The sequence below is a fragment of the Chiloscyllium plagiosum genome, chromosome 19 (assembly GCF_004010195.1).
Source record: "Chiloscyllium plagiosum isolate BGI_BamShark_2017 chromosome 19, ASM401019v2, whole genome shotgun sequence".
NCBI classification, from domain to species: Eukaryota; Metazoa; Chordata; class Chondrichthyes; order Orectolobiformes; family Hemiscylliidae; genus Chiloscyllium; species Chiloscyllium plagiosum.
Genome location: NC_057728.1, coordinates 6,370,720 through 6,393,546, shown reverse-complemented (window position 1 = coordinate 6,393,546; position 22,827 = coordinate 6,370,720). Strand labels below are relative to the sequence as shown.

Here is a 22,827-nt window from a genome sequence, read left to right as displayed (position 1 = left end):
GAAACAAAACAAAAATGCCAATTACATTCTTGGCAGGATTCCAAGAACAGTTTTCAAATAACTTAGATTCTTAACTCAGAAGCAAAATGAGTCTGTGCTGTGTCATTTGCAGAGTGACTGCAGGGTTCCTGTAGTGTTTGATAGTGAGATGGTTTGTGTTTTTGAAATATCTGGACTAGGTATATAAGGAAGATGAGGAATCTGAATATTGTCTCGTGCCTGCCAGAGCTCCCATACCCTCCGTCATCAATAGATCATGCCTCAAACAGAAAGCACAAACTTCATTAAAACTTAAACTAATTCTTTACAAGTATCTTTACATGAAATATGGGGTAGTTTGTTACTGGGGTTACTAACCTGTGGTCTTAGTTTGCAGGTCCACCCCATACCAAGTCTAATGGCTGAAAAATTCAGAAGTCACATGACAATAGGTTTATTTGAAATTGCAAGCATTTGGAGCATTGCTCCTTCGTCAGGACTATAACCTTCTGTCATTGTGACTTATGACTTTGTCCACCCCAGTCCAACACCAGCATCTTTAAAATCACGACAACTGACAGAGGTGGGTGAACAGCTCCATTTTTGTTTCCTATATTCACTCATGAGAAGTGGGTGTCAGTGGCGAGGCCAGCATTTGTTACCCATCCCTAAGTACCCTTGAACTCAGTGGCTTGCTGAGCCATTTCAGAGGGCAGTTATGAATCAATCACATTGATATGGGTCTGGAGTCACATGTAGGCCAGAATAGGTGAGGATGACTAATCTCCATCTCTAAAGGGTAAAAGCAAACCAGAAGGGTTTTTACAGCAACCCATGGTGGTTTCATGGTCATGTTTGTATTCCCATTTATTAATTGAGTTTACATTCCACTTGCTTCTGTGATTGCATTTGAACCCATGTCCCAGATCACTAGCCTTTTGGATTACTAGTACCGTGGTGTCAACACCTCCTGTGGTGCCCACATCATATTGCTCTGATTCTCTCAGCCCCCAACTCTTTTGCCAATGAATATCTACTGTCTGGATTTATCAGAATGGCCATTTGGGTGATGTATAGAGGTGGCATTAATTCTTTTGGAAACTCACTAGTTAGAACTCTAGCTCAGCTCCTTCTTTCGGGAGATATTGGTGACCCTGTTGACCTAACTGAACAGGAACTAACGGCAAGCACTAAGGAACCAGTTTTAAGAAAATAAAGTCAATTCCAGATCAAGATGTTAAGTGCAAGGACAAAGTCCTGACATCACAGCAGCCATCCAGAGTGTGGATGTACCGCTACAAAGGTTGTTTACTCCAAGAATCCCTACAATGTGGACATGATTTTATAAACCTCTATTCAGCACATCGACACTCCAACCAGTGTCCCACTCAGACCCTATAACTCTGTATACCCCATGGCCAATCCACCTAACCTACATATCTTTGGAATGTGGGAGGAAACCAGAGTGGCTGAGGAAATCCACGCAGACATGGAGAAAACCTGCAAACTCCACACAGGCAGTCGCCCTAGGATGGAAACGAACCGAGATCCCTGGCACTGTGAGACAGCAGTGTTAACCACTGAGCCACCATGCCACCTCTGATTGAGGGTAGGCATTAGAATCTTCATTGACAATCTTCTCCCAGTACCTTAGTGTTGACTCAAATTTTCACACCAAGCAGCTTTGAATGCCTCTTTTCCGACAGATATTTTTCTTGACTGTGATTAGCAGGACCTTGAGCATATCCTTCCCATGTATTTCCTGCTTCTGCTGTAAGCCCCACCCTCTACCCTTTCCTCACACTCGTTTCTGAGTTCACCACTTCACCTTTTGTCATTTCCACAACTACAATACAATCCTTCTACCTGTTATACTTATCCTTCCCTTTTCTGCATCTCAAAGATGCCATCTCCTCGGGGATATCCATATTGTGAAAAATACACTTACCCCACCTTAACTCATCCTTCTTCAGCATTTCTCGAGCTCTCCCCCATTGCTTCCAGCAGCTTTCCAAATGGTTGTTGATGTTTCAGTTATAACATCATAGACTCAGACAGCAAAGAAACAGGCCCTTCGCATATAGAGAGAGGCTGAACAGGCTGGGGCTGTTTTCCCTGGAGCGTCGGAGGCTGAGGGGTGACCTTATGGAGGTTTATAAAAACATGAGGGACATGGATAGGATAAATAGACAAAGTCTTTTCCCTGGGGTCGGGGAGTCCGGAACTAGAGGGCATAGGTTTAGGGTGAGAGGGGAAAGATATAAAAGAGACCTAAGGGGCAACTTTTTCATGCAGAGGGTGGTACGTGTATGGAATGAGCTGCCAGAGAATGTGGTGGAGGCTGGTACAATTGCAATATTTAAGAGGCATTTGGATGGGTACATGAATTTGGGTTTGGAGGGATACAGGCCAGGTGCTGGCAGGTGGGACTAGATTGAGTTGGGATATCTGGTCAGCATGGAAGGGTTGGACTGAAGGGTCTGTTTCCGTGCTGTACATCTCTATAACTCTAAGTCTATCTCTCATTCTTACTCTGACTCCTGCATTTAGTCCCTCACAAAGGTTTCACATAAGCTCAGCTCAGCCTTCACAAACAAAGTCGAATTTATTTTCTAAAGCAGGGTTCGCCTTTTGATCTACAAGTTAGCTTTTAGCAATTGTAGACCTTAGTTACCTCTCCCATTTCATGGAAGGTGGTGTTCTGGGGATGAATGTCACCACAGCTTCAAGACAAAGGGAGACATGGTGACATTTTAAGGTGATGTATGGACTGATTTTCAGAAAATAGCCATTTTTTTTGTGTGTGCCAACAGATGTTCTGTGGGTTTTTAACATCTTGTTTGATTCAGAATCTTGTACCATTCAGTGTCCTTTTCTGTTTATTTGTATTTTCTTGACCATTTCTTGCACCTCCATTTTGATTATGTTTTGTTTTATGTCCTTTTGAATGCTTTTTCATTGTCTTTCAATTACTCCTAACGCCTTTCTCTCCACACAGAGCAAATTCTGCATAGCTTTCAATTCCTCTCAACTTCTTGAAAACACTGGTTGACTGGATATTTTACCTATGAACTCCCACTCTGTGACAAGAGTCAATAGTTTAGATTCCTGTTCTCCTCTTATCCCCACCCAGTCTTTGAATTGCTGAATCATAGAATCCCTACAATGTGAAAGCAGGCCATTTTGTCCCATCGGGTCCACACCCCCCCTCTGAAGAACATCCCAAATCCCTACCCTATCCCTGTAACCCTTACGTTCCTATAGCTAATCCACCCAGCCTGCACACTGTAGGCAATTTAGCATGGCCAATCCATCTGACTGCACATATTTACACTGTGGGAGGACATGGAGCAAACTCCACACAGTTAAAAATCACACAACACCAGGTTGTAGTCCAACAGGTTTATTTGGAAGCACTAGCTTTCGGAGCGACACTCCTTCATCAGGTGGTTGTGGAGTATAAGACCATAAGACACAGAATTTATAGCAACTGGAATGATATATTGAACAAACTTGGATTGTTATTCAGTCTTTCATCTTTTAGAATGGGTTGCAGGTTTTGGTTCATTAATATGTAAATCCCAGAACTTCTATTAAGTCACCTTCTCGAGATAACTTAAGGTTTTATAACAAAAGGTGACATCTCAGCTCCGACAATGCATTAAAGGTGTGATTCTGTCTATCCCAATCCTGAGTCAGACTGGTTCTATTTCCAAAGCGGAATTTACAAAACATTACATGTATTGACTGCCTGCATTGACTGCCTGCAGATTGTGCATTTTTTGAGCAAACTAAAGTGTATCTGCAAACACAATTCTGCAAATACAGATTCACCCCGTAGACTTATATGTGTGTGGGCGTGCATGAGAGAGTGAGAGAGAATGAGTGTGTGTGAGTGCATGCGAGAGAGTGTGTGTTTGCGTGTGTGAAATTTTGGTAAAGTGTGTGTGTGTGTGTGTGAGAGAAACACACAAAATCATATCAAACTGCACACAGACAGTTGCCCGAGGCTGGAATTGAACCCGTCTCCCTGCTACAGTGAGGCATTAGTGCTAACCACTGAGCCAGCGTACCACCAATCTTATTACAGTCACCTGTTTCCATGCCCACAATAGATCTTGACTCTTAGCATTTGTTGTGTTTTTTTTCTCTTTTGATGTTGTTGAATCTGTTGTCCATTTCAAATAATTTGTTTTTAATTTCAGATTTCTTTTGGTTGCTGTACACTGCTCCCCTGTACAGTTGCATTGCAGTCAATGGGCATTTTTGTATTCCATTGCTGGGTCTTTGTTGATCTCTTTGCTTGACTTATACAAAACTTTACAGATCATTTTGTTGTGTTCCACAAGGGAGCAGACCAGCTGATCAATTTCATGGGGTCAAAATCCAGAAACTCCCTCCTGATGGTATTGCAAGTGTGCCTACACCAATTAAGGCTGCAACAACTCAAGATTACAGTTCACTGACACCTTCTTCAAGGGCAGCTGGGGATGAGCAATAAAAGCTGGCTAGCTAGCAATGCCCACATCCCATGAGAGAATTTTTAAAAAACCTTGAAGTTGGTAACAGCCATTTATTTTTAAAACTTTGAACCCCTCCGCATCAATGTCAATTTTCTTAAATATATTGACTGTATCCATTCTTGATCCATTATATTGTATCATTTGGCTTCTGTGTGTGAAATTAGTTAACCCAGGTGGCATGGTGGCCCAGTGGTTAGTACTGCTGCCTAACAGCGCCAGAGACCTGGGTTTGATTCGATTCTCAGGTAACTGTGTGGAGTTTGCACATTCTCCCTGTGTCCATGTGGGTTTCCTCCCCACTGTCCAAAGGTGTGTAGGTTAGGTGGATTAGCCCTGGGAAATGCAAGGTTACAGGGTCGGTGTGGACGTGATAGGCCAAATGGCCTGATTCCACACTGTAGAGATTCTATGATCATCTTACTCATAGTTTTACTCATTAATCCAAATTTATTTTTTAAAATTCATTCTCAGGATGTGTACATCACTGGCCCAGCCAGTATTTATTGGCTACCCCTAATTCCCAGAGGGGAGTTGGGAATCAACCACATTGCTGTGTGTCTGGAGTCACGTTAGTAAACCAGATGGGCATCCCCCCACCCCTGACAAATCGGCAACAGTTTCATTGTCAACATTAGACTTTTAATCCCAGATTTTTATTGAATTCAAATTTCACCATCTGCCATGGAACAGAACATTACCTGGGTCACTGGATTAACAATCTCGTGAAAATACCACTTGGCCGCTGCCTCTCCTAAAATAAGCTACAATAAACTATATAGTATAGTGAGTATTCGTTAACACTGGGCTTGCACACTAGTGTATGGCACATGAAACAGATCAAAGTCTCTGTTTACAGAAACTTGACTTTCATAGCGAAGGAATGTCCGAATTATAAAGGTGAGAAGTGGCTTTAATTAATCAGCGTGGCTGGAGGCAGGTTGTCAGTACCTGTTCAATGCCAACATCCATCAATGATTGGAGACACAAATCAGGTCATGGATGATATGTGCCAACTGGCTCATCAAAATAAAAAGGCTGTGCCAATGGAAATCTACCATCTCAATGTTCATCCCAGTGGCAGAAGTGAAGCCAACATTTCTCAAAAGCAATGGTTTAGGGTGACAGCAAATAAAAAATGCCACTCCTTGCTCAGGCATAAGAACCAGTGAGATCCAGATTTAACAGGTAATGACCTTAAATTATGAACATTACAAAGTGTAATACCTAGAAGTGAGCATCGTGCTATCAATCATGAGGCAACATCTGTTTTGTTTGTAACATTCGCTTTGAAACAGGTAACCTAATTATGGCAGAACATTTTAACTTCTAATGATGGTTTAGTGTATCAAGAGATCACCAATGCTCTTGAGAGAAGGAAACTGCCTTCCTGACCTGGTCTTGTCCAGATGTGACTCCAGACCCACAGCAATGTGAAATATCTGAGCAGGCCACTCAATTCAAGGGGCAATTAGGGATAGGCAATAAACACGATAAATGCGAAGTGATTAATTATGGAAGGTCGCATTTGAATGCTGAATACAGGGTTAAAGACAGGATTCTTGGCAGTGTGGAGAAACAGCAGAATCTTGGGGTCCGCATACATTGATCCCTCAAAGTTGCCAGTCAAGTTGATAGGGTTGTTAAGAAGGTGTATGGTGTTTTGGCTTTCATTAGCAGGGGGATTGAGTTTAAGAGCCGCGAGGTTTTGCTGCAGTTCCATAAAACCCTGGTTAGACCACACTTGGAATATTGCGTTCAGTTCTGGTCACCTCATTGTAGGAAGTAGATGCCTTAGAGAGGGTGCAGAGGAGATTTACCAGGATGCTGCCTGGATTGGAGAGCTTGTCTTATGAAGTCAGGTTGAGTGAACTCGGGCTTTTCACACTGAAGAGAAAAAGGAAGAGAGGAGACTTGATAGAGGCGCACAAGGTAATGAGAGGTATAGATAGAGTAGAAAGCCAGAGACATTTCTCCAGTGCAGAAATGGCTGTCACAAGGGGGCATAATTTTAACGTGATTGGAGGAAGGTAAAGGGGAGACGTCAGAGGTAGGTCCTTTACGCAGAGAATGGTGGGTGCGTGGAACGCACTGCCAGCGGTGGTAGTAGAGTCAGACACATTAGGGACATTTAAGTGACTACTGGACAAGAACTTGGACGGCAGTAAATTGAGGGGTTCTCTTCCCGGTCTTGAAGAAATACCTATTGTTTTTGTTTGAGTTGACAGCAAAGAAGCAGTCCAGCCCAAAGAATTAAAAAACGACTTGCATTTTATACAACTTTCATCAGTCAAATACTTAACATGCGAGAAAAAGTACCATCTTTAAGTGTAGTTATGGCAGCAATGTAGGTAGGAAAAGTGAAGGTGCTCACGGAGCAAGCTCACACAAATAATATGGAGATTGATGATCAGATAATCTCTCCTCGTGCTGTTATCACCCCCCTACTTTTTTGTGCCATGGGATATTTTACATCATTTGAGGGATAGATGGTGAAATAACTCACAGAGACCGGGATCCCATCCCAAGTCACCCTTTATTTACACGGAGAGAGTCCCTGACACTGACTGAGCTCCCTCAGGGTCGGCCCTCAGATGGGCAGAACCTCTGTCAGTCCTGTTTATTTTCTTTATCTTATTATCAAAGCAAAGTCTACCTGAAACATGAGGGAGAGACAAAAAAGGAAAACTCTCCTTCTCAATGGGAAACAATAACAGCCGTAATGAATACACTGACTGTATAGTCCAGGTAGTTCAGAGGTCAGTCCCCCTCGACACAAAATGGAGTCCTTCACTCACTGATCCAGCTCCCTCAGAGGCAGCTCTCAGAGTGAGCAGAACCTCTGTCACTCCTGCTTATTTTCTTTTTCTTTTTTTAGGCTGACCACAACAGGAGATCTTAAGGCAGGCTTCAGGACAGTTTTGTCCAAGAGATCATGAAGTAACTCCATAGGTGCCGGTATCCCATCACCAGGTCACCCTTTATTTGGAAATGCTGATTCAACTCCCTCAGAGCCAGCTCTCAGAGTGAGCAGAACCTCTGTCACTCCTGCTTATTTTCTTTTTCTTTTTTTACCGGGATCCCATCCCAAGTCACCCTTTATTTACACGGAGAGAGTCCCTGACACTGACTGAGCTCCCTCAGGGTCGGCCCTCAGATGGGCAGAACCTCTGTCAGTCCTGTTTATTTTCTTTATCTTATTATCAAAGCAAAGTCTACCTGAAACACGAGGGAGAGACAAAAAAGGAAAACGCTCCTTCTTAAGGGAAACAATAACAGCAGTAATGAATACACTGACTGTATAGTCCAGGTAGTTCAGAGGTCAGTCCCCCTCCTTGACACAAAATGGAGTCCTTCACTCACTGATCCAGCTCCCTCAGAGGCAGCTCTCAGAGTGAGCAGAACCTCGGTCACTCCTGCTTATTTTCTTTTTCTTTTTTTTAGGCTGACCACCTCAGGAGATCTTAAGGCAGGCTTTAGGACAGTTTTGTCCAAGAGATCATGAAGTAACTCCATAGGTGCCGGTATCCCATCACCAGGTCACCCTTTATTTGGAAATGCTGATTCAACCCCCTCAGAGCCAGCTCTCAGAGTGAGCAGAACCTCTGTCACTCCTGCTGATATCTGTCAGCCAGGGCTCCCTGATTGGACGAGGTTAACAGCCCCAATCGGGGACCTCATATTACAAAAGATCCAGCTGGCTGACCTCATTACAATCACTACAGATGGGATCTCAGTGAGATTGAAAGCTCAAAAAGAGGCTGCTGGTAAACTCAGGCAATGAGAATGAATCAAGGAGTTGAGAATTGGATACAGCAACACCTTGGAATGTGAAACCTGGAGTGCTCCATCAACACTACCTTTTCAGGATCTCCTCAAAATTTCACCAGGCAGGATAGTAACTCGGACAATCCACTTTCCATGAGGTTGTGAACACGAATATCTTGATAGCATTTTGCACAAGCTGCCTGCAATGTTTTTCAGTCTTAACATTAGGCTGATAGGCTTTGTATTAGACTTGTTGAGTATCAATCATGTCAAAGATGTGTGTAATAACATCCCTGAGCAGTTTGGTTAGTAAGTAGGTTCAAAAAGGTAAAAACAATCACGTCGAGCTTTTCTCATTAGTCTTGGTGCAGAGATATTCTCGGGCTCTTATTAAGAAAACAATTAAATTGAAATATGAGTAGCTTATCGTGAGACTGATTTCAACTTTTTGAATGGCAAGTAGATGGATTAGCTGCCAATTTTAATGGAAGGAAGGGTGATTCAGCAGCACATAGCATTTGATTACTCATGCTCCTCTGTTGGAATAAAAATCAGATGACTAAACATTGGATTAATCTTGGTATTTTAAAAGCACTGAATTATAGAGTTGCATTAAAATATTCCTTTAAGCAGGTGTTAATCTATTTTCATTTTAGTGTTATTTATGTAACTTTCTCCTCCTCAGCCCTTGATTTTTTTTTAAGTTTGCCCTTAGTGAAAATATTGTTTTTATTTAAAATCAGCCAGTATTTTTATGATTAACTTTAGGCAAAGCAGGACTCATGAAGTATTTTATTTTCCAAAGGTTAATTGAAATCTAGAACTCTTTCTCAAAGTAATATAAATGCATTTGAAGTGTTCAAAAGGCGGAAGCTGATTGCTGTTGTTGTTCAGCAAGGAACAGAGAATATTGATAGATATACTACAGATTTCTGTCCTGAAAAACCTAGTGAAAAGGTACGTGCTTTTTATCTGAAAACCCTCAGTCTAAAATAGCACCCCAATCTCCACACAGCACTCTATCTTCCCCCACACCTTAGGTAAAAACAATGACTGCAGATGCTGGAAACCAGATTCTGGATTAGAATTGCTGGAAAAGCACAGCAGTTTACGAGGCATCTGAGAATACAGCATTCCTGATGAAGGGCTTTTGCCCGAAATGTCGATTTTACTGCTCCTCGGATGCTGCCTGAACTGCTGTGCTTTTCCAGCACCTCTAATCCAGATTCCCCCTCACCCTCCAAACCCTGACTCTCACAGTTCCTCCCTGTCAGAAATCTGGGGTCACTGAGTTTTTCAAGTCTCAAACATAAGGTCACAGTGTGGAAAAGTTTGGGGAGCACTGCTGCAAGTTCCTCATCCTCAACCGCTTCCGGTTGTCAGTTCCAGCTGTCTGGTACGGCAGATTCAAACCATTACAAATGCTGGAGGAAAGATCACAGAAGCGCTTCACAGGAGGCTCCCAAGCACTGAGGCTGTCACCTAGACAGGGGACGAAACGTCTGCAACACAAATTCCCGGCTCGGTGAACAGAACCACAACTACGAGCACCCAAGCTACAAATCTTCTCACAAACTTTATCAAAACACCTGAAAGCTCTCTAGGTCACCTCAACCTTGTCTGTTCAAAAAAATGTGCTAACCTTTCTCGAATTGAAGTCCCTCACTACAGAAACATCCTAGTAAAAATCCTGTCATTTTTAAAAAATACTTTAATGGCGTTCCTAGAATATGGGATCTAGAATTGTCTGCAACTATTCTCATCACTACATGCAATTTTGACAATTTTCCCATCACTTACAAGTTTGATAATTCTGTCCATGTTCTTGCTTGTCTTTTAAAAACTGCCAGGAATAATCGACTGAAAACCAACCCTTTGAAAAAGAGCCACTACAATCTACCTTCCAGTTCAAAAACCATCCATTGCTATTTGGCCACTGAGCTGCCACTTTCCCTATGACCCCATCTACTTGCTTTTTGGAAAGCCTATGTGACACTTGTCAAATGCCTTCCAAAAACCATTGGATATCTCTACTTCACGATCAACTGTCTTAAAAGACTTACCTTTAATAAATTCCATCTTTGCTTGTAAAAGTAGAAGGTTTTAAAAGGAGAAACAATAAAACAAGGGTTCTACCCCAAGAGGTCCAACAAGGGGCAGGCGATGGTCTGGTGGTATTATTGCTGGATGGTTCATTCAAAAACCCAAGTAATGATCTGGGGACCTGGGCTCAAATCCTGCCATAGAAATCTGGGATTAAAGCATTGTCAGAAATAGCTATCTCGTTCACTGTTGTCCTTGAGGGAAGGAAACTGCCATCTTTCTTGGTCTCACCTACAGTTGACTCCAAATCCACGGCCATGTGGTTGACTCTTATGTGGCTCCTGGACATTGCGGGCAATAAGTGCTAGTCTAGCCAAAGACACCCACTTCCCATGGATGAATAAAAGCAAAGGTACATTCAAAGTATGTAAAGTCTTGATATCTGAGATAGTGAGGCTCATTCAGATTAGATTAGATTACTTACAGCATAGAAACAGGCCCTTCGGCCCAACAAGTCCACACCGACCCTCCGAAGAGCAACCCACTCAGACCCATTCCCCTACATTTATCCCTTCACCTAACACTACAGGCCAATTCACCTAACCTGCACATTTTTGGACTGTGGGAGGAAACCGGAGCACCTGGAGGAAACCCACGCAGACACAGGGAGAATGTGCAAACTTCACACAGACAGTTGCCTGAGGCAGGAATTGAACCCGGGTCTTTGGCGCTGTGAGGCAGCAGTGCTAACCACTATGCCACCATGCTGCCCACAAGTTTATAAGTCAAATAATGGTTAGGGGAACCTAAACTAGCTAAAATTAAAATGTTGATGATAATTCTGGACAATTCAAATCCCGGATTGAGATTTGGTTTGATGGTTCAGAAGCTTATCGTTTTCTCTTTGTCTACCATGGAGTTCAGTCTGCTGAACATATTCACAAGAGGCAGTCAATGTCCAGTACTTTTAACAAAATATAAAATTTTATTAAGTAAATGAAAAACATACAACATTTGACTTAGTCTTATAGTAAATATCAAAAAGAAACATTCAACACAAATTACTCCAACAACATCAGACTCTTGAATCTTAGTGAACATTCATCCCTTTCTCCACTCTTAAGGATTCTCGTTTAGTTGGTATGGCTGTAATTTGTTGCTGGAGCTTTCTTCATATCTTACAGTAAATTAAAAGCAAATTCATGAGTTTCCAGAAATTTCACTTCCAGCAGTTCTCTCACCAGTTTTTTTTTTAACTCGTCTAGCACTTTAGCTTCCATTCCTTAATGCCCATATATGGAGATTAACTCTCCAGTGTTCTGGATGTTTGATTTTGTTCCTAAGCAATGGCACAATTTTCCCTATTTGTTTTTCAATACATTGAACTGTTAACTTTGAGTTCTATTCCAAGGCTGCAAACCCTCTCAGAAGTGCACGTGCGAACAAATCTACAAGCTGCTGTCACACTCAAACTCAAAAAATGACACTAAAACTTTGTCTTTCCCCTTAATGTGCACAATATTAAAAACATAAAGCCATACAGCATTCCTCCACTTTAGAATCCAAGCGCTCAAATAGTGATAATTTTATAAATGTTTGTCATATTTGTTTAAATTGTTTTATTTTGCTGTCCTACAGTTGCAGCAGTGTCCATACAAATGAACTGTGAACTTAACAAAATACCACCACTACTCGTGGCAACAGAAAGTTTAGTTGGAAAGATGGAAGAAAAATGGGATGTGATTCTTTTAGGTGACATGTTTTATGATGAAGAACTCGCTGCCAGTCTTCACAATTGGTTAACAGAATACAAGCAGCTTCACGGATCAGAGATTCTGATTGGGGATCCAGGAAGATCACAGTTCACACATTATGCTGCACAGAATTGCCTGCAGAAGGTAATTGAGTATGAGCTTCCCGAGATTAGCAGACAGGAGAATTATGGACTGATATCCAGCAGTGTGTGGAGACTTTTGTCATCAGACATAACTGGATATTAGTGGGCAGGAGTGAGAATCCTGGATACCAAAAACATAATACTCACTTAATTTAGTTGCATGTACGACAGACCGGGGTGTGTTCTTTCTTTTCTGATTCAACCCACTTTTACTTTTTTTAGAAACTGGAGTGGGATTTGAACTGCTTATTCAGGACTGTACTAAGTACACTTTTGTATCCTTCCTGACTCTTAAAAGCAAATCATTAATCAGTCAAACCCAGCAACTGTCACAAATTCATTTGTACCAACATTTATTTGTACATCACAGCACAACATAATGGGAACGGTACTAATATATATTACCATGTGCTACACTGCACATATACAAAGATTATATACTTTCTCTGTAATTAGATTGAATTAAATTAAACATTTAATTGATAATTACTTGGTCACATAAATTTCACTGTTAAATGCTCACAGCAGTTGTTGCTATTGTATGAAAATGACAGAACATTGGTTGTTTAATTAACAAATATTAAATGGTAGCAATAAAGTTAATTCAGTAAACGGTCCACGTTACTTGTTTCATTTGATTAGGGCAGGCTAACTGTTGCAGGGCTTCTCTTGAACGATCTAGAAACAGAAATAAAGTGGAACGGAGTTGAAGAGAACATTTGCCAAAGTCTTGATCCTCTCCTGAAGTTTCTTTCTCTACTGAAGGCGCTAAATCTTGATGATTCAACAGGTGCCTTCAGTATCTCTCACAGGGAGGCATTATTCATGTAAACCCACACGACAAGCATCAGCATGCTCATTGATCTTGCAGGGCATTGCAGTTACACACTATTACATAAAAATGTAGCCAGATTTCCACTTAATAACACATGGTGAACAATGATCAGACAACCAGCTGAGGTACTCAGAATTGTCACCTCAGCATAGAACAGGGGCCAAGCCTGGAACCTTACATGCAGGACAAAGCATTTAAAAAAAAAATTCACTGAAATGTGGGTATCACTGGCTTGGCCAGCATTTATTTCCCATCACTAATTGCCCAGATGGCAGTTAAAAAGTCAACCCCATCGCTATGGGTTTGGTATCACACAAAAGACAGACAAAATAGTGACAGCAGATTTCCTTCCCTAAAGGACATTAGTGAACCAAATCACTTACTTCAATAATTCTTAATTTGGAATATTTTTTAACCAAATTTAAAAATCTGCCATGGCATGATTTGAACCCAAAACATAAGCTCGGTCTCTGACTTAGTAGTCAAGTAAGAGTGCCACTAGGCCATTGCCCCATATTTGCAACAGCAGTAAAACTAAAGGCATAAGTAAATAGGATAGATCTTGCACACTGACTCACCTGTGATAAGTGGGCAGCCATGAAATAGTAGTATGAAAACGTGGGGACAGAAAATGAGCACACTTTCCACTGCTTCATCAGTTAGATTCACACAGCGATCCATATGGATCTCCTAAAGAAAGGGTGTCCAAATGTTAAAATACTTGGAAAAGGTGAAGTCCGATTTCAAAAGGAAATTAAAGTGCACTCACATAATAGTAAGTAATTTCCTCAGCAACGTCACATAAAGTCAATGACCTTGAGGCATAACAGTTATTGCCACATTGACAAGTGCAGCAGCTATTTTTAATACAAAGCCAACAGGAAATGAAAAGATACACAGATTGTATGGATTCTCTTTTCAGGGGAATTGGTTGTGGGAGGAATGTTAGCTCAGGAAAAATTCCTGCTTTCTAAAAAGCACCAAGAGTATGTGGTCCCTTTGAAGTGTGCAAAAAGAGAAAAGACTGAAACAATGCCATAACTGAAATATTAAATTTTGGAAGAAGGGTAGGACAATGTGCTGGGAAGTTCTCATTTCTCCTGGTCTCACCCAAACTGGGCACTCTCATCAACCTTTCTCCCAACTTAGGTTTCTCCCTCTCCTTTATGGTTCATCTCTAACTCTTCCTTTTCTTAACTGGTGTCTCTCCAACCCTGGATTGATTTCCACTGACGCCACTGACTCCCACAGCCTAGTCAACACTCCTACCTGCTTCCTAAAAGAGATCTGTTTCTTTATCCCATTACTCTACCTCTATCAGCTCTGTTTCAATGATGTGAAACTCAATACCTATGCTTCCCTATATATTCTTTGTCCTCAACCTAAAGATTACCGTCCGCTATGGGCGATGGATCTCGACGTCTCAGTTCCACTTCTTACACTTCTGCCCTCATTCCCTCCGTCTCAGAACTCAGCTTACACCCCAAACAGCTGGAACATAGGATTGTTATTGTACACATAGTCTAACTATTCTTGGACCCGTAGATGTCAATTAGAAGAGAGAGAAAATGCAGAGATGGACAATATTCAAACAGGGACAGCAGCAAAGGAATAATTAATACAAAACTTACTTTTAAGTTATGGGAACACACTCCATTCACCAATCCAATTACGCCTGCATCTGAAACCTGACAAGATTAAAAACAGCAATACTCATCAAACAGGTGTCAACATTAAGCTACAAGGAACCAACTCCTACTAACAGTTTACTCAATGTCATGTTTGTTCAGGTGCACTATCTTTGATATACATTCCAATGTATTTCTCCACACGGTTTACCAGACAGGTCCTGTGGGCTCTTACTCGCAATGTACTATTGTGTTATGTAATCACTAGTGCTTTCTCCAACCTCAATTGTAGTTGTCATGGATATCTAGCATGAAAGGACATTGATTTGTTTTCCTCTTATCTTCTGACTGTACAGAATTCTTCCTGGGTAAAATTCCAGATGCAATAGTAAGCCTCCAGGACTATACATTAGTGTCCATTATTTGTGTGCAAGCTCTGTCATCTTTGAGAGTTGGCAGAATTTTTGATTTGACTGTGAGGGGGAGATACCAGAGCAAAACGTGGTAGTGTTCTCAGATGAGGTCCATGCAGGCCTTTTCAGAAGGAATGAGGAGAAAGTGAGGTCTGCAGATGCTGGAGAGCAGAGCTGAAAATGTATTGCTGGAAAAGCGCAGCAGGTCAGGCAGCATCCAGGAAACAGGAGAATCGATGTTTCGGGCATAAGCCCTTCATCAGCCATTCCTGAAGATGGGCTTATGCCCGAAACGTCGATTCTCCTGTTCCCTGGATGCTGCCTGACCTGCTGTGCTTTTCCAGCAACACATTTTCAGCTTTTTCAGAAGGAATCACTGGGCATGAATACTGCCTGACTTTATACTCCAGACCAAAAGGCTAAATGTTGCACCCACAACACACACACAACCTCGAGAAACAAAACAAAAACTGGAAATACTCATCAAGCCAGTCAGCATATGTGAAGATAGACAGTTCACAGTTCAGTTTCAGGTTGATGAGCTTGCACTGATAAAACCATTGTTTCCCCTTTGCAACCCACTAAAATGTTGTATGGATACAGATCTAGTGATAGGAGAAGTCCTGCAGCCAGCACCCAACATCCCGTTTCTCAAACAAAATTGAAAGAACTGCGGGGATGCTGGAAATCAGAAATGAAAACAGAAACTGCTGGAAAGATTCAGCAGGTCTGGCAGCATCTGTGGAGAGGAAGCAGAGTTAACATTTCAGGTCCAGTGACGCTTCTTCAGAACCTGTGGGGTAATGGGGTAGAAACAGGCAGGCTACCTGACAGCCGTTAAAGGAGGCAATGTGAAGTAAAGCAGAATCTCCCTTATTCCTGTATGATGAACAATGCAATAAAATGGCAGTCCAAGAGCACTTAGTAGAAAGTCCGTTGGAAACAGAAAAGAGAAAAAAAAGCTCTGAAATTAGACTCAAAAGTGCCACTGCAGATTAGATACAGTGAAAACCTTAGTTAAATGTACCCCATGTCAGATTAGACAACCTTGCTAGGAACTAGGAATCAAATTCCGGGCACTCTACACTGTATGGTTTGAGACTAAAGATTTTTATTTCTTATAAGAGATCATCCGGTTGACATACTACCTTGAGAGCAAGGAAAGTGCTAGGCTTTCAGGGATGCATAATTTTTTTTTGTTTCAACATTCTCTCTCTGCTCGGATGCCTTGACGCCACACACCGGTCGAATGCGGCATGATTTCTAGGGCTGTTACTCTCACTTCACGTCTGGAATTCAGCTCTTTTGTTTATGTTTGAAGCCAGGCTGTAATGGGGTCAGGAGCGGAGTGACCCTGGCGAAATGTAAACGGAACATCAGACAACAGGATGTTGCTAAGAGGTGCTGCTTGATAACATGTTGATGACACCTTCCATCACTTTTTCATTTAGTATTAACATTAAACCCTGCAGGCCAAGAGAAACTGACCATAGAGATAGTCATCCAAAACAATGACCTTGTTACTGTTAATTTACACTATGCATAAAAACATTATTTAGTACATAGGAATGACCTTTAGTGCAGCTCAATTCCAATTTATCGACTAATTTTCTTCATTTTTAATTAAAGAACAATCTATGCTTTTAGACTTACAAGTAATTATGTTTCTTGTGGAATATTGATTTGTTAATGATGTTCTGGGAAGTGAACTTTATTTTTCATGTTATCAAATTAAATGGTTTCTGACTAACATAATTATCTAGAGCTTATCAGAAGCCACACTAGGTTGCTAGTAGTTGAGCTACAACAAATATAAAAGTCCCTGAGTCTATGCTGACTTAGCTGCTCTTAGAACAAATGCCAGACCAGTGCTACAGTTGGTTTCCATATCTGAGTTACAGGGGGAGTGTATCAACTGCCTAAATGCCTCCTACTGACTTCAATATAGGAACTATGGCTGAGTGTGCTGAAAATATTGGTTGAGTGTGGATTCAGACTTTGCTCTGGTTTCACCTCCTTCCACCCATACATGCCACCATCTAGAATCATACAAGAACATTGCTTACATAAGCAAAGTACTGGACCAATTGCTGGCACCCATGAGACTACATGAGGGAGAAGTCAGCAGCTTGTTGTGCAATTTAAAACAGTGCAGTAGGTAAAGGAACGAGCTCTATAAGTTACTCTCAGACCACTGTCCCCTGCAGACTGGTATATAATCACATTGCAGAACAGATTATGCAAAGTCCATGTTCAATTCTCTTAAGATACTTAACTCCAGATGAGACAGAATCATGGGCTTTGTTAGCCCCAGGATTGAAAGCAGAGAGAATCTTGATTGTCATCCATGTGTAAGAGGTGCCTTTATGGGCAGAATCAGGCAGAACTGTGATGTCCACACAGCTGAATTACCCAGCGGTATATGCTGTCCCAGATACCATCTGTGATAGCAATTCCAACTGATGACCATTTAAATTGACTCATGCTTTCCCATCATTCTGATCTTCATTCCTGTTTTTTTTTTAACATTAATTGTAATTTGTTGTTTTTACTTAACTCATTTATTCTTTCCATTAGTGTCTTCTGCTGTGTTACCCATTAGGATTTGGGCATCTGTAAATCTCATTACATTCAATAACTGATCTGTTACTTTGACACCTTTTTGCACTTTATCTTGAGGTTCTCATAACACAGATTTCCCATAGATGTTAAAAAGCAATGGTTATGGAAGATACCAAATGCTATGCCAAATTACATCAGGTTCAGTTTCACCAAACACTGTACTGATAGTAGCAGTATGTCTCACCTAGAGAGCTGCAATCATTCTTTTTGTCTTTCCTGTCAACTCTAATTGTCTTCAGCACTTTTAATAGCTTTGGTCAGTTCACCTGATCGGAAACATTTCTGCAATCCATACAGCATGTCCTTTGGTAGTTTTTTTGGAATTCTATGCTTCTTTTTCTTAACATGCTGCTACAGCCTCCCTTGTCCACAATCCTTTCTAAAGTCAAAATGACCACAGCTGATGTAATGGCTTGCTTTGGCTTCCAATCTATTAGCTCGGATTTTTAACATTACCTTGGATACTTGTATAATCCAAGTTATGGTGTAATGCTCTTTGCATTTTGTATCGTTTCATTTATTCTCCACTGTCCTCTTGAAAAGAACCTTTCCAACCATTCTCCTTTGGTGTAGATCCCTTTACACGGTTCATCAGTTCTCATGTTGCCTTCTTTCCAAGTTCTTATTTCAACAGGGATTCCATTATATTCTTCTGTTTTTTTCCTACATTTAACTTTTTACTGGCTCAAGGTATTTCACACTCCACAAGATGAGGCCTTACACCATCCTGGGAAATATTTTCATCTTTCTCTAGTTCCACTTCTGTTGGTTTGCATTTATTCTAATTGAGGTACCTGGGAAGCATCCTGTCAGAAGATGGTTACTCCCATATGAATACACTCTCCAAATATAAAGAATTTCTCAATTGTAGGAATGAGTAGAGAACGTAAGGAGAGAATTATCCAGATTATAATTTGGAAAATACAGGCGTTTGAGAAAAGCAGACATCCGAAGATTAACAAGCTGTGAATTGTGGATCTGGAAAAGGCTAGAGCAGGTTATTGGAAAGTACACAAGTAAAAAAGGGGTTCTCAGGATGGTGGAAGGGGAAAGATCTTTAGTGAAGATCACCAAGAAAAACAAGGAGGGGACTGACTGAAAATTACAGGGATATGAAGAAAGGGGGAGGGGGAGAAGGATGACGATGTTTGACGACTTGAAATTGAACATGGGAGGCTTCTGTGAGAAACTGAAGAGGAAACTGGAAGACCATAAGATGTGGAGAAAAGAACAGAGGAGCTGCCATTAGGCACACTTCATATTTTGGATCCAAAAGATGAAAGTCAAAGCAGTAAAGTAGAAAGACCTACAGAAGGAAGACTCACAAAATTTTACATTCATTTTAGGCGAATAAGACAAATGCTGTAAAATAAAACTAAAAGCACTGTACCTTGGTAGCTGAAAAATCAACACTATACAAAAACTTGCAGTTCTTGCCCAGTGCATGTAAACTGGCATCTGTAACCCCCAAGCAGCCACTGATATTCACTACTTGGAGCAGTCTACATTGTTGTGCAAGGGCGACGATTCCTTCATCCGAAACATTCCGGCATCTTCGAAGACAGACTTCCGACAAGTAGGGACAAGATGAAGCAATCACCTTTAATCCTGCAAAATGCCATAAAGTCAGAGGTTTGGATTTTAAAGTGGCACTACGTCAATACTTCAATGACAATTCATTTAGCATAAATGAACCAACTCTAATACTTTGTGAAAAGTCTAAGCACAACACCAAGTCTTTGTATGCAGTCTGCATTATTATTCCTACGAAGACATTATTTTTGTCTGGTTCTAACTTAGAAGGGAGTGGATGGGGAGAAAGCAGTATTCCAGACGAAGCAGAGCACTAGATGAAAATAAATGAGTAAACAGTACAGGGTGTCAAGCCTACTCCGCTATTCATTACAATTCATCAAGACTGATCATTGGATTCAAGACAACTCTCCCATCTGGTCCCAATAATCCCTGACACTTTAATAATCTGTCTACAGAGGAACCTCGAATATCTCAATATCGATTATCCGAATTTCGGATTATCAGAAGGAGATCTCAAGGTTCTGATAGAAACATTACATCAAGAGGTGTTACCAACACTGATCGCGTCTTTTGTTTACACTGATTAAAAGTGAACCCGGCTTACAGAAATGCTGCCGAGAACAGTCCTGGACATCGATGGGAGCCCAAGCACCCTCTCTCTCTGTCTCTCTCTCTCAAACTTTCCCTGGAGTTCTAGACAGGGGTGTACCGAAAACCACCCCTTCCACAGATAATCTCTCAAACATTGTCCTGTACAGAGCAAAGATGGAACTTGTCAAACAGTTGTGTGTGTGTGTGTGTGTAGCTGCGTGTGTGCGCATGCACGCGCGCACGCATGTACTCGTGCAATCAGCCCTGCAAAGGCGGCAGCAGTCTTACTGTTGGTGTCCAGTCCAGCTGTCCTCACCTTTAATCTCTCAAACATTGTCCTGTACAGGGCAAAGGTGGAACTTGTCAAACAGTTGTGTGTGTGTGTGTAGCTGCGTGTGTGCGCGTGCACGCGCGCACGCATGTACTCGTGCAATCAGCCCTGCAAAGGCGGCAGCAGTCTTACTGTTGGTGTCCAGTCCAGCTGTCCTCACCTTTCTGGGGGCTGGGGTGCGTGGGGAGGGTGGGCAGGGGCATGGGCTCATTGTGTGTGTGTGTGTGTGTGTTTGGGGGTAGGGGTTATTGTATTGTGTGCTGCTGCCTAGTCTCCTGAACGGGGAGAAAACATAGCAAGTGCTCACTCTGTCAATCCCGTTGAAGTGAAGCAGCGGCGGCGAGAGGCTACAGCAATGCTGCAGGTCCCTTACACACAACTGTGTGTCCCCTCAGAAACAAACCCTGAGACAGAGAGAGGCAGCAAGGCAGGCAGAGCGAGGAAAAAGAAAACTTCAGAAAACTCTGAGCCCCAGAGGAGAGGCACTGAATCAGTTATCCAAATAATCAGTTATCCGAATAAATACTGCCCGCCCATCTCGTTTGGGTAATCGAGGTTCCTCTGTAGTCCAATTTTAAAGACATCAAATGATGGAGTATCTCCAAACCTCTAAGAGCAAACAATACCAGGATTTACAACACAAGTGAAATATCTCCTCGATTTAGTCCTAAATTTATTTTTCCTTTACCTAATATTCAGCTCCAGGTTTTAGATTCTCCAATTATAGAAACCAGCTCTGCCTGCTGAAGAATCTTCAATAAGATTTCCGTGCTGTACATCTCTATGACTCTAAGATCACCCCTCACTCTTGTGAAATCCAAAGAACATTGTTCCAATTTATCAGTGTCTCATTTGATCTAATTTGATTTTTAATTTATTGTCACATGTACCTAAGTATAGTGAAAAGCTTTGTTTGGGAGCAGTACAGACACAGGCAGATCAGAGTAAGCAAGGGTGAAAAAAAATCTTGGATAGAGTATACAGGTTACACCGCACAGGACATGTGCTAGACAAGATCAATATTAACAAGATCAGCACTATTTGAAGTTACCGAGTCAATTCATCAGTCTAATAACAGCAGAACAGAAGCTGTTCTTGAATTTGCTGGTACGTATTAAAGCTGCAGGGACCAATCTAGTGAACCTTCATTGTACTGCCTCTGATATATGATTCCTTAAGTATGGAGACCAAATCAGCTAATTGTACTCCAGATGGGCTCTCAACAAAGTCCCAAGCAATTGTAACAAGACTTTTCCTCTGTGCTCCAGACACCTTGCAGTACAGGGCAACATGCCATTGTCCTTCTTAATTGCATGCTGTACTTGCTTGCTAATGTCGTATTCCTTATACAATCCGAACCAAGTCTCTCTGAATATCGACATTTAAAAATTTCCCCAACTTTAGAAAGAAAATATGTTGCTTTTCTGTTATAAACAAGTGAAAATGTCACACTTTCAATGTCATGCTACATCATACTCCATCTGCCATCTTGTTGCCCACTCACCTGACCTACGTGTCTTTGAACGGTGGCACAGTGGTTAGCACTGCTGCCTCACAGCGCCAGAGACCTGGGTTCAATTCCCGCCTCAGGTGACTGACTGTGTGGAGTTTGCACATTCTCCCCGTGTCTGCGTGGGTTTCCTCCGGGTGCTCCGGTTTCCTCCCACAGACCAAAAATGTGCAGGTTAGGTGAATTGGCTAAATTGCCCGTAGTATTAGGTGAAGGGATAAATGTAGGGGAATGGGTCTGGGTGGGTTGCGCTTCGGCGGGTCGGTGTGGACTTGTTGGGCCGAAGGGCCTGTTTCCACACTGTAAGTAATCTAATCTAAATATCATTCTTGCAACTTGCATTCACAGCTAGCTTTGAATCTCAGCAAACTTTAATCCATTGTTCTGTCTTTGTCCACATCATTACCAGATTGTAAATGACGGAGGCCCCAGTATGGATGCCCGGCCCACAGTTTGCCGTTCCATCTATGCCTACTTTCCATAAAAATCCTGTTTGGTGGCACATAGGGGGAATCTGCAGCCCCTGCCCGCCACAGTGTTGGCATGTTTTGATGTACAATTCGAGTCGACTTTGTCCAACTGAATAGGTAAGTGAGCTGGCAACTTAATCTGGGTCACAGAAATGGTCTTGACATGATCATGTCAGAAATCAGGCTGACCAGTTCTGGACGTCCTGCTTCATTTGCCAGACCGACTGATGATCTGTTCACAGACTACTGTAAAGAATATATCCTTAACTCGTCCATTGAAGGAGCTGTGTCCATCTCATTTCAGGCCTTGAGGATATGACTATTTTGATTTTACTTACACCTCAAGGAAACAATCCAGTCTTCCCATGAGATAATGAAAGACTGAAACGAGAGTAATTGCCCTGTTTTCCCCTCAACGGTTGTTGCATACAAAATGAACTCGATATTTAAAATACCTTCAGACGTTATAGACAGTTTGCAGTCGCTCGAATTCAAGTTAATTTCTCTCAGTTGGGTGCAAATCTGAAGCATGATTAATCCATGATCTGTAATGTCACAGGCACTGAGATCCAGTTTCTGAAGTCCTGGGTGCAAAACCTGCACGTAAAGAACCTGCCGTTAGAAAGTAACGCTACATTGGAATACAAGTCGGACTTTTAAATACCAAGTGAAATCACCCAACTG

At 41.7% G+C, this 22,827-nt stretch overlaps 2 protein-coding genes across 2 annotated transcripts in view; one reads left to right on the top strand and one right to left on the bottom strand.

Moving 5' to 3' along the window:
• The window catches only part of etfbkmt (electron transfer flavoprotein subunit beta lysine methyltransferase), a 27,125-nt gene extending 14,815 nt beyond the window's left edge, over positions 1–12,310 (top strand). The window contains exon 3 of the mRNA XM_043708865.1: positions 11,949–12,310. Coding sequence (XP_043564800.1) covers positions 11,949–12,310 — 362 coding nt within the window. The remainder of the gene's footprint in view (positions 1–11,948) is intronic.
• amn1 (antagonist of mitotic exit network 1 homolog (S. cerevisiae)) lies at positions 11,268–22,761 on the bottom strand. The gene is made up of 5 exons (XM_043708992.1): positions 22,599–22,761; positions 19,096–19,313; positions 14,674–14,730; positions 13,621–13,732; positions 11,268–12,885 (listed from the first exon to the last, which is right to left on the bottom strand). The coding sequence occupies exons 1-5, from the start codon at positions 22,672–22,674 to the stop codon at positions 12,812–12,814; spliced, it is 537 nt and encodes a 178-aa protein (XP_043564927.1). The 5' UTR covers positions 22,675–22,761; the 3' UTR covers positions 11,268–12,811.
• Positions 22,762–22,827: the final 66 nt, after the last annotated feature.